The following is a 12,199-nucleotide window of genomic DNA, read 5'->3' on the forward strand; positions in this document are numbered from 1 at the left end:
ACCTTTGCAGTGAGTTTTCTTGTCAGACTGACTATCTTTGGATTGCCAGCCCCAAATAATGACATGGAGACTTAATGTTAATTATGAAAGTTTGTTCTTAGCTTTAGGCTTTCCCCAGCTATCTCTTAGAACTATAATTTACCTGTCTCTGTTAATCTGCATTCTGTCACATGGCTCTATTACCTCTGCTCTGTACCATATATCCGACTTCTTCAGAGTCTCACTGTTGTCCATGCCTCTCTTTCCAGAATTCTCTCTCCCTGTAAATCCCACCTATTCTCTCCTGCCTAGTTATCGGCCATTCAGCTCTTGATTAAACGAGTCATAATGACACATCTTCACAGTGTAAACAAATATGCCACAACAGGCATGTGGGTCATGATGTGTGTATGGGGGAGGACAACTGTGGATGTCTTTTCTTCTGTTATGTGGGTAACAGGGATCTGTCTTAAGTCAGCAGGCTTGGCTGGCAGTGCTCCTACCCACTTGCTGGCTCTGACTTAGTGGTTGTTTGATTTGTTTTTATCTATGCGTTTTGTTGTCAAAGTAATTTTCTCATATTTTAACAAAATTAAGTAATCTTTTCCCCTTCTTTTGTTAGCTGTAATTCTGTTTTTCCTTTATTGCTATGAAATGTTAATTTGGGTATGAATAGTGAGTAATTTGGTTGGGTGTATCCTATTGCAGAATAGTTAGTGCCTTTTAAAGCTTTATGATTTGTTTGAATTGTGCTTGCTTTGTATTGATTTGATAGAAGGTTAAGCTGTGTGAATAAGAAAATTGCTAGATTACCCAAAATCTGAACTGTCACATTAATTTCTTGATTTAAATAGATGGTAGTCATTGACAGGGATACAAGAGACAGAAAAAGATGAGGAAGCCTCCTCAGGTCTGATGGTGAAGGGGATGGGCTTGTGTACTGTCCACACAGTGTTTGTATGGTGACATAGGAAAGGCTTTGTGGGGTTGATTCTGTAGCTTTGCTGTGTGGGGGTAGGCTTAAAAATATATTTCTTAATTGTACTTAGACTATAATTTTGTTAATAATTATTTATGTTAATTTTTCCTCTATGGAGAATGTCGTTAAGTACTTGACATGTTTTGCTAAAGATGTATTTACTTTTGTCAGAAGTGGATTTCTTGAGTAATCCTCCAACTTCTGTTCAGTCTTCCCTTTGTAAACCTTGGTTGGAGAAAACAATCCATTTAGTTTTCTTTCTCTCTATCCATTATCTACCTGCCTGTCTATCTATGAGCCAGTTATCAGTCAATCAAAGCTTTCTTACTTACCCAGAGAGAGAACTTAGTTAAATAGGGACTATGTTGCCGCTGTTTCTGTGGAGGATTTGTTTACAGAGGTTTTATATATATACATACATTTTGAGGATTGAGGCTACAGAATTAGAGGGCTTAGAAGAATGTGGACTCCTCAAGAAAGAAACCTGGGAGGTTTTAAGCCTTTATTTCACAGTTGAGGAAGCAGTTTTTCATGTTGGCCCACTGTTGTTTGGGCATTTTAGAGAGTATAAAGGAAGATAGGAGACAACAAAATGGAAAGAATGACCTCAAAATATTAATGTGATATGACTACTTATTTTGTAAGTTCTTAAGAAAGCCATGAGACTCGAGAGAGAAAACTTTAAAAGATGACCAGTAAAATCATATATTTACCTGGGCAACGTTGTTACATAACTGTAGTCACCATACTTGGGAGGCTGAGGCAGGAAGATCTCAAGTTCATAGTCAGCCAGGGCTGTATGGCAAGACCCATATCTCTGAAAGACAGAAGACATTTATGAGTGCCTATAAAACTGAAAAGTATGAAAAATAACTAGGGTTGTTATAGATATATATACACCTCCTTGGTTCTCATCACACATATTCGGTAAAAACAACTCCCCACTGGCTATGACTGCCTAAGGGATTATCTTCAAGGCATAGGCTGGGCATCTGATGTCAGATCCTACAGCAAGTCCTCATTGAGCCTCCACCATACCCCACTGTTGTACTTCTTGTCAAATGTTGAATAGCAACTTGTGAGGTTTTTGATGTTTGTTGTTTGTTTGTAGCCACCCAATTATTCTTGTTACAGTCTGAGTCAGATGTCCCCAGACATGCTCATGTTCAGAATGTTTGGTTCTCAGCACTTGGTGCTGCTTGGGGAGGCAGTAGCACTTTTAGAAGGTGAAACAACTAGCCAAAATAAGTAAATAGGGGCAAGCCTTGAATGTTCCCATGGTTTCTAACTCTTTACACTTCCTGTTCTGTGTTATGAAAGCTTCTGTCACACTTTTCACCTCCTTCCCTGGCGTGGAACCTTCGAGAGACTTTCAGAGACGGACACCAGAGCCAAAATAAGTCGTTCTTTAAATTGATTCTGTCAGGCTTTGTGGTTACATGGATGCAAAGTGGCTGACATAGGAAAACTGGAACTAGAACAGTGGAATGGTCACTGTGTCTAGACCTGGCCACTTTAGCCTGCAAAACTGTTTCTTGAGAAATTTTGAAAAGTTTGGAAATACAAGCTAGAAAAGCTCTAGAATGCTATCAGCAGAGCTTAGTGGGAGATTCTGGCGGGAGTGCAAAAACCCAGAGTGCTGATGGAGCTGTGTGCAGTGGGGTCTAGTGTGTAGGGGTTCTGCTGGGATTGGACTAGCCCTCGTTCTTGCTGCATTCTGGTATATTTTGTTTTGCCTCTCTCCTGAAATTTCGAGTGAGCATGATTTCAGGGATTAATTCTGTAGTGGAAATTTCAGAATAGCATGACATTGTTGTGGTTGTTACTGGCTGCTTTTAGCCAGGTTTACAGTGAGAATTGGAAGAAAACCGATGATGCAGGAATTTATCAAAGTGCCTAGTTGGCCAGAAAAGCAGCTCCTTTTAAGTTGCTCACAAAAGTAGTTGCTAAAGATAGTAGTGGCCTTACAGAGAAGCCACACACTCCGTACTGGGACTAGGGAAGGGTGCTTTGAGGACCCTTCAGGAATAGGATATGGCTTTACTCACCTAGACTCCCAGGAGGGAAAATCGCAGGTTCATTTGAAACAGGGTTGCATATCAGATATTTAAATATATTACAATTCATAACAGTAGCAAAATTATAGTTGTGAAGAAGCAGTGAAAATGATTTATGGCTGGGGTCATCCCAACATGAGGAACTGTATTAAAGGGTGGAATCCTTAGGAAAATGAGAGCCACGTGTCAGCATTTCAGGAAGAAGTACTCTCAGTAGGGCTGGAGAGATGGCTCAGTGGTTAAGAGCACTGCCTGCTCTTCCAAAGGTCCTGAGTTCAATTCCCAGCAACCACATGGTGGCTCACAACCATCTGTAATGAGATCTGTGCCCTCTTCTGGCTTGCAAGCAGAGCACTGAGAATACTGTATACATAATAAATAAATCTTTTTTAAAAAAGTACTCTCAGTAATAATAAAATGGTGGGGTGAGGGCAGAGACACATCCAGTGTAGAAAGACCCTTTGGAGGCTATTTCAGGCAGATGATGCCAAAGGGGGAATAAACCGAAAGTATGCTGGGAGGAACCAAAGGGTTCAGGTATTAGGAAAAAATTACAGGAAAGGAAAATAATTGAAAAAGAGTTTTGGGCCAAGAGGCAGTTTGCTAAACACTGTCCTCCAACAGGGGCAGGAGCACAGGCTTGTGCAGAGATGGTCCTTTCGAGATTAGTTTTCAGGACTTGAGGGATGCCTGTGTGATACCTGATTGGAACTGGCTGAGGTTAGGTTGGGTGCATCTACATAAAGATCAGAAGCATTGCTTGGATTAGTGTACAGTCATAATTGTGTAGAGAAGTTTGGGAGGCTAATAGAAAATTCAGGAGACTTTGTGGTGTTGAGTGGACTAAGCCTTGGACATAGTGACGTTTGAGCGGAGGAGCCTATAAAGAAGCTGAGTGTGGAAGCCAGTAATCAGAACCAGAAGAGAATCTCCTTCAACCTCAAGGTCCAAATCAGGAGCAGAAGGAGAGAGAGCACGAGCAAGGAACTCAGGACCGCGAGGGGTGCACCCACACACTGAGACAACGGGGATGTTCTATCGGGAACTCACCAAGGCCAGCTGGCCTGGGTCTGAAAAAGCATGGGATAAAACTGGACTTGCTGAACATAGCGGACAATGAGGACTGCTGAGAAGTCAAGAACAATGGCACTGGGTTTTGATCCTACTGCACGTACTGGCTTTGTGGGAGCCTAGGCTGTTTGGTTGTTCAACTTACTAGACCTGGAAGGAGGTGGGTGGTCCTTGGACTCCCCACAGGGCAGGGAACCCTCACTGCTCTTCAGGCTGATGAAAGAGGGGGATTTGATTGGGGGAGGGGGAGGGAAATGGCAGGCGGTGGCAGGGAGGAGACAGAAATCTTTAATAAATAAATAAATAATTAAAAAAAGAGAGAGAGAGAATCTCTTTCAAGAAACCAGTGAGAGCCAGGCAGAATCCCAGCAAGAACAGGAAGTGGCAAAGCGCCAGTCCTAACCAAGAAGCTGTTTGCAATTGATAGCTGCTAAGAGAGGAAAGGTCAGCTGTCTCTAATGGAGTGACTGGTTATGTCAGCAGCGCTTGTGGACCTCACATCCACAAGAGATCGGCCAGCACAAACAGCCCCATTCTCCTCTCCTTCCCTCCTCTCTTTCCCTTCCCTCCTTTTTCCTTCTTTTTTTCTTGAGAGAGAGAAAAAATGTGAAGTTGGAGGAGGGCAAAGAATATGATCAAAATATACTGTAATAAAGGCTTTGTAATATTTTTAAAAGCTAATTTTTTAATGTACAGAATAGTATAAAATGTTTTCAAACACCCCATCTTTATCCTAGTTTTTCTAATTATTTACATTTCCTATTAATGTGATACATTGTTACAAATGATGGATGAACATTCATACAGTAAACCCATAGTTTATAGTGTACACTCTTGGTGTTGGACAGTCTATTAAAAAAAAGGAAAAGGAAAACCACAGGAGGATGAGAATCCTGAGGAAAACAGCTTCAGGGAAGCGTTTGGAAAGAAGGAAGACTGGGTGTATTTTGGGTTTGTTAGAGTTGCATCTGTTTGGAGTTGAGCCTGTTTCTTTGTTGAACTAAGAGCTATAGAAAGTGGGAAATTAGTGATTTTTTTTTCTTTTAGGGAAAGTGAACCTTTCACTCAACAAATGCTCATTGAACATTTTACCAGAAGCCTGTGAGATTCTAGACTCTAGGAGTATATCATGAATAAAATGGCTAACTTCCCAGTGTTGTGTACAAAGAGGGGAACTGGAAGTAAACTCATAACCCAAAAGCAAAATGCATGTGTCAAATAGGATTACAGTAAGATGAGAAACGGAAGATGGGGAGGTGCTGTTCCTGTTAAAGAGAGCAGAGAAGGCGTCTCCGAAGAGGCTGTGAGACTCTAGAAGGAAATGAATGTGTGTGTGTGGGGGGGGGCAGATACTCGGTCCCTGTGGTCGTTTCAAAGTAATACATATAGTAAGCTTGAATTTAATGCTTTATATAACAGAATGCCCCACCCTGGAAGATGAAGTGTTACCATTCCAATAGTTGTTTACCACCATTATTTATTAAATCTGTATCTAATACATTTAACTCTGTGCTTAAAATACTAGTTTATTCATGTTAAAATCTTAAAACTCCTCTCAAAATTCAGGTTTTCTTCCCTGTAGCCATTATACTTTGGTCCTTTATCATTTTTTCCAACCAGCTTCAAAGCACCTTCCATCTGGAGACTCTGTTACCTTTGTCAGGGCGGACTCTCAGGGACAAGTCCTCAGGAGTGCCTCCACCCTCCCTGACCTGTAGGGTTGGCAGCAATAATAGTTGTCATATAGTTTTTATTCACTGAGTAGCAGACACCATAGATTGTCATCCTCTTTAATTCTTCTAAACCCTCTGAGACAGGTGACACCATTGACAGTCAAGGATTCCATGTCTAATAACTCTCAGAGGTTGGATTTAAACTCTGCCTTTTGATACTTCAAACTCTTGATATATAATAATACCTTTAAATTGCTTCATGTCTAGTGAAGCAGTAATGACCTTGTCCAGTTTGTGCTGTGGGGGTGAACAGGTGATATCTTGTTACTTTTTATTCTGGCTGACAGTTCAAACTGCATCATGCCAGGGAAATGAAGGCAACAGGTCACATAACATCCACAAATCAGGAGACAGAAGGATGAGAACAAACTATTGCATACTTTCCCCATGCTCCGCGGTCCAGGGTTCCCTGGAATAATGCCACCACAGTTAAGATGGGTCTTACCACATCAGTTAATGTAATAAGGTAGTGCTTCACAGCCGTGCCCGGAGGCCCATTTCCCAGGTGATTCTAAATTCTGTCAACAGTTGTCAATTAACACCAAGGATCATAGCAGGAAAGTAGGAAGCTGAGGGAATTTTCACCCATGGGATCCTCTTTGTGATTAAAAACCCAGGTTCTTAAACTGTGGAGTTATATAATTGTGTGTTGGGGATAGTCCCAAAAATATCACAGCAGCAGGTTTCTGGGGGCTGGAGAGATGGCCCATTGGTTAAGAACACATAACTGCTCCTGCGGAGGTTTTGAGTTTAGTTCCAAGCACCTACATCAGGTGACACACAACCTCTTGGAACTCCAGCTCCAGGGGATCCAGCACCTTTGGTCTCCTAGAGATGGAACCTACATGAACATACCCACATAGGATAATGGCAATAATTCAGAGTCAAATGTGTAATGAATCCAAGGTGTGTCTGGTAGTCCCTGCCTCTATGCATTCTAGCCTCACTGCCGTGGTTCCGAACACAGCACACATGCTGAGCTGTGTTTACACTGTCACTTAACACAATGCCCTCAAATACTGCTCCAACACCAAGGCTGAGATTCAAGACTGTTGTGTTATAATACTGTGCTTAAGTGTGGATTCCTGCTCTTTTAGAAGCATAGTGGTCTAATTACATAAACAAAGACTTACTATTTTCCTGTTATTACTCAGCATGTAAGTATCAAATTAGTAATCTTTGGATTGTGTTATTAGAATGTTTGGTTTAAAAGCTGTTGTTTGAGGCTGAGTGTGGTGCTATATCTTTAATGCCAGTGCTTTGGGATGGCAGAAATCTGAGAGTTCCAGACCAACCAAGGTTATTATAGTGACGTCCTATCTTTTTCTTTAATTTTTCTTCATTTAAAAAAAGATATTTATTTACTTTGTTGATTTTTACATTGCACCCACACTTTCCCTTCCCTCCTCTCCTCCCAGTCGCCCCCATCCACTTCTCCTCCTCCTTTACGCTTCAGAAAGGGACAGGCCTGCCCTAGATATCAGCTAGCCATGATTTATCAAGATGCCGTGAGACCAGGCACCTCCTCTCCCATTAAAGCTGAACGAGGCAGCCCAGTTCTGGAAAGGGTCCCAAAAGCAGGCAGCAGAGTCAGAGACAGCTCCTGCACACTCTGTTGGGAATCCCACAAGCTGCACAACTGTCACTGACATGCAGAGGGTCTAGGTCAGTCCCATGCAGGCTCCCTGGTTGTCTGTTCAGTCTCTGTGAGGCCCTATGAGCCCATCTTAGTTGATTCTTTGGGCTTTCTTATGGTGTCCTTGACCCTTCTGGCTCCTGCAATCTTTCCTCCTCTTCCTCAGGATTTCCCAATCTCTACCACATGTTTGGCTCTCTGCAGCTGTTTCCATCAGTTGCTAGGTGAAGCGCCCCTGATGACCATTGGACGAGGCACCATTCTATAAGAATAGCCGAATATCATTAGGCATCCTTACAGCGACTTTTTTTTTTTTTTTGCCAGTTATATCTGATTTTATCCGAGGTCTCTGGGCTATTCTACTTCTGTGTCCTAACCCTCTAGGCAGTGTCAGGGGTTACAACACCCTATCTTTAAAAACAAAATAAATTTATTTTAAAAATTATCTTTAAAAATAGAATAAAATTAATTTATTTTTAAATTGAAAATATTTAAATGATACCTGTGGATTAATTGTTGAATAGTGTGAGCTTGATGTTTTTTTATTTTTAAGTGTGCATAGTACAACATTGAAGAATTTAAAAATGGCAGAGACACTAGTGAAAAGAATTCTTGAACTAGTGAAAGTAATGCAAAATGTTCTTACTGGAACCTGGCTCTCATTTTTTTTTCTTAATAGAAACATTATTGTATGGTGAGCATAGGAAGGAATGGGAACTTTTACGTTGTTGGCCTTTTATGTTATTAGTTATTACCTTTGGAGAAGGTAATTACATGCTGTACTTATAGATATTGGGATACAGAGAGGAGGATCCTAGAGTCTGTCCAGTTGTCATGCGATTTAGAAGTTAGTTTTTTCCCTTGAGACAGATTTCCTGGTTTATGCACTCAGGGCTTTCAGAAATATTATGCTTCTTAATTAAGTGTTGAGATTTTGAAATTGCTATTTGATTTGTTCTTTATTGAGACTCGATCTAATCACAACTTCTGAGTGATGGTGACACAGCCACAGGGGCCATAAAAGCCATTTTTACTATGTGCAGAAGCACAAGCCATTCCTAGTACATGGCTTTCAGCTCTACAGGAAGATCAGTTGTGGGATTTGTTTGTTTGTTTGCTTGTTTTATGTTTTAATGTGTGCCATCAGGAAACCTGAAATAAAGAAGAGGTCGTTTAAGAGAGAATGTTTATATTGTGAGATGCTTGGGAGCACTTAGTGATGTTAGTAACATCTGTTATTTTGTGGGCTATATTGGGGTTGGTAAAATTTTTCTGTATTAATGATTTCATTTTATTGGACAAAAGTTTTAGTATATATTTCTAGTAATTGTAATATCCTTTTTATTAGCTGAAATTACAAATTTCAGAATTTGGTAGTTTGTGAGATAGGTTGAGAATATTGATTTTCTGCAATGATCAGGAAATACATGGTAGTGCTGGCTAAGAATGGCATTCTTCCTGAGTCTAATAAAGTTGGAATTAAAGGGAAAAAACAGTTAACATAATTTACCTAGAACTATATTGAAATGTAGGAAAGAATATTGTTTTAGGCTTTACCTGCTGTGATTTAGAACTGTTGCTCTTTCTCTGGGATTGATGGTCATCTTGGGGTAAGTAAGTGTTGCCTCGGTGCTGACTCTGACTTACTTAGAAGCATCATGTCCTCATAGAAGTCCCTTTCCCGATTGAGCAAACAGTCTGTCTCTCTGCCTTGCCTGCTTTCCAGCTTGTTATCCCCTTGGCCGTGTTGCTCTTGGCAGATAGTAGCACCCTGATAGATAAACTAGAGCAGGTTATCTTAAACTTTGTCCACTTGTAACTCTAGAATGTAGGCATATACAATTTACTAATAATAAATTATAAGGAATTTACTTTAAAGCCATTTTTGTCATGTGTATAATTTTACCTCTTATAAAGATGAAAGCAAATTACATACCAATGAGATAGTTGTACTTGTTTATTTTTCCATAAAGATTTAAATCCTTGTTGAATATATGAGACTGAAAGGCATAGAGGATCTTCAGGGTTTTCCAGAGGTGATTTTTCTTTGTCTGCATGGATGTTCTATGTATGCATGTGTATATGTGTTTAGACACATGCATGCCATGGCATGTGTCAAGGTCAGAGAACAAATTTGGACGTCAGTCCTTGCCTTTCTTCTTGTTTGAGGCAAGATTTCTTTTTGCTTGTTCTGCATGTCTGTGTCTCTGCAGGGTCTTTTTGTTGTTAGCTGCTGTAGTCTTCAGGCTAGCTGGTAGTGAGCTTCTGAGGATTCCTCTCTACTTCAGGTCTTGTCATAGCAGTGCTGGAATTAAACAGCTCATGCCACTGCACTCAGCTTTCACAGGTTCTGGGGGTCCAGACTCAGATCCTCATGTGTGCACTCGAGCATTTCATCCACTAAGCCATCGCCCTAACTCCTGAGCAATAGTTTGATTTTATAATGCTCATTGTGGAGAATGCTGCTTCACATAAATGCATAGTACATGACAGAAATGTTTAGGGCCTTTGCAGAAATAATTGGAAATTTTGCCCTAATCACAACCCAAAATTTGCTAAATTGCTTTTTTATGAAACTCGAGTCAGCAGCTCAAGCAGCACTTAAAAACAAATTAAATTCTAATATAATACAATCCAAAGATATACTAATTTGATGTTTATATGCTGGGAAATGATAATAGGAAATACTAAAGTTTTAGTTTTCTGTAAGAAAGCCATTGTGTTTTGATCTAAGGAGAAAACTGCAGGTGTGAAAGCACTGTACTCATAACATAGTTGTGTTCCTCAGTGCCCTGTAATGTGATGGTGTATGCAGTGCGAAGAGCAAACGTTCCAAGCCAAGGCTGCAGCGACGCAGGCAAATACTGCTAGGAATCTACCTTCATTATACATTGGTTCTGACTGATTTTTGGTAATTGCAATTCAGAAACCTTTTAAGCTGTTGCCAATTTTTTTGTGACCACTACCTTTAATTATGTAACTATATGTCATCATAGCCCATAGCTTAAGAAGTTGAACTTCAAAGAAAACTTTTAATTTTAAAAAATAATTTTTGTGGTAAATTGACCAACTGTGATTATATATTTTATGAACTATGAAGTGATGTAAGGATTTATGAATTTAATATGAACTAATTAAATTGAGCTAAGGAACATATAGCCACCATTTCAGATACTTACTTTATTAATTTAATGGTCTATTAATGCCTGCATATCACATTCATATAGATGGGATTAATTTTGATGTGATTGTATGCTTCTGGTAAAATGTTAGGCAACATTTAAATCTAGCCTAGAGCCAGAAACCAATATTCTATGATCCCTCTACTGTTTGTATGTAAGGTTGGGAGACCCATACGTAGTACTTGTGGTTAGTGAGGCAAGCAAGACCAGGGTTTCTTCCTGTCCTGGAAAACCAGCTGCTGGACTCTTGAGGTGCTCAAAACTCATATTGAGGAGAACTGTTAACAGAAAGGCTTAAGACCTGAGTAAAATGAAAGCAATCCTTTAAACAATGAATTATTGTAATGTGGCTTACAAAGTAATATATTTTCATGATTTTAAAACATCTGGTAACATAGGAAAACTTACAATGAGATGAAAGAATACCATCCTCTACCCTCTACCAACGTCAATCCCTGTCCCAGTCTTAGACAAAGTTACTTGAAATCATTGAGGTCTCTCTTTTATTGTCTGTATTTCTGTTATTAAAATGATTTGTCTGTGGTAAACTTTATGTATTGAACTTTTATTTTCCCAAAGGGTGAACCTTACCCATTTGTACCCTTTCTTCCTCATCCCTATCAGTAAAGTTATACCATTTATTTTTGTTTCTCCTTTTCGTTACCTGGTAGCTTTGGTAAGCCAGCACCTTTTATAAATTACCTGATTTGCAAAAACAGTGTCTCTTTCTTCATCCCATCTAGAGCAGTAAACTGGGTCTGGTGAGAGTTAGGTATAAACTTAGAGGTCCGGGTGCTGTTGGACAATTATCTGGAGTCAATCTTTAGTATTTTTTTTGGTGAGATTTATCATAATCTTTGCCTTTTATGTTTTATAGAAATAAATACCTTCCCTTAAATTGATGAAAATGAAAATACAGAAGAAAGAGAAGCAGGTAAGCGGTCCCTTTTCTCTTAGGTGTTTTATGTGTTCATTGTACCTTATGCCTACTAAAGAGAATAGGCTAGCAGTGTGGGCTCACATTTTAACCTCTGGTAGTTCCCTGTTGTCTCTGCTTTTCATTATACAAAGTAGCAGAGCTCTGGGTGACTAGTGCATGTTTTCCCCTTTGCTTCAGTCATGTCCGTAGTAGAGCAGTGTAAGGAACTGTGACTGAAAATGCTGCAAGCTAGCCCTGTAGAAATGCTTCCTCTTTTGGAACAACTTCTTAGATTTTTCTGAGTGATGTGACCAATTCTCTATAGTTTTTATGTATTAATCATTTTTGGAGGTTTAGTTTGCTAAAACTTTCCCCCACATCTTATGTGTGTGTGTGTGTGCACATGAAGTAGGTACACATGTAATAGCTTATGTGTGGTGGTAGGAGGACAAGTTTGTGGAGTCACTTCTCTCCTTCCTCCTTTCTGAGGAGTTTTGGGGCTTTAGACTTGAGCTCAGGTTGCCAGGCTTACTCTACAGGTGCCTTTGCCCACGGAGACACCTCATTGTCCTAGGAGCATTCTTTTTGTTGTTGTTATTTTGTTTTTTGTTTTTTGTTTTTGTTTTTGTTTTGTTTTTTTTTT

At 39.8% G+C, this 12,199-nt stretch overlaps 1 protein-coding gene across 3 annotated transcripts in view; it reads left to right on the top strand.

The window, feature by feature from the left end:
- The window catches only part of Chd6 (chromodomain helicase DNA binding protein 6), a 171,419-nt gene that overhangs the window by 27,843 nt on the left and 131,377 nt on the right, over positions 1-12,199 (top strand). For 2 of the 3 annotated variants that reach the window (XM_005362986.3, XM_026787117.1), the window contains exon 2: positions 11,515-11,571. In XM_005362986.3, the coding sequence (XP_005363043.1) occupies positions 11,539-11,571 (33 nt within the window). In that variant the 5' untranslated portion in view covers positions 11,515-11,538. Of the gene's footprint in view, positions 1-11,514; positions 11,572-12,199 lie in introns of those variants that run through there. The other variant, XM_026787116.1, reaches the window with a different exon arrangement.

The sequence above is a fragment of the Microtus ochrogaster genome, linkage group LG8, assembly GCF_000317375.1.
Source record: "Microtus ochrogaster isolate Prairie Vole_2 linkage group LG8, MicOch1.0, whole genome shotgun sequence".
Classification (NCBI taxonomy): Eukaryota; Metazoa; Chordata; class Mammalia; order Rodentia; family Cricetidae; genus Microtus; species Microtus ochrogaster.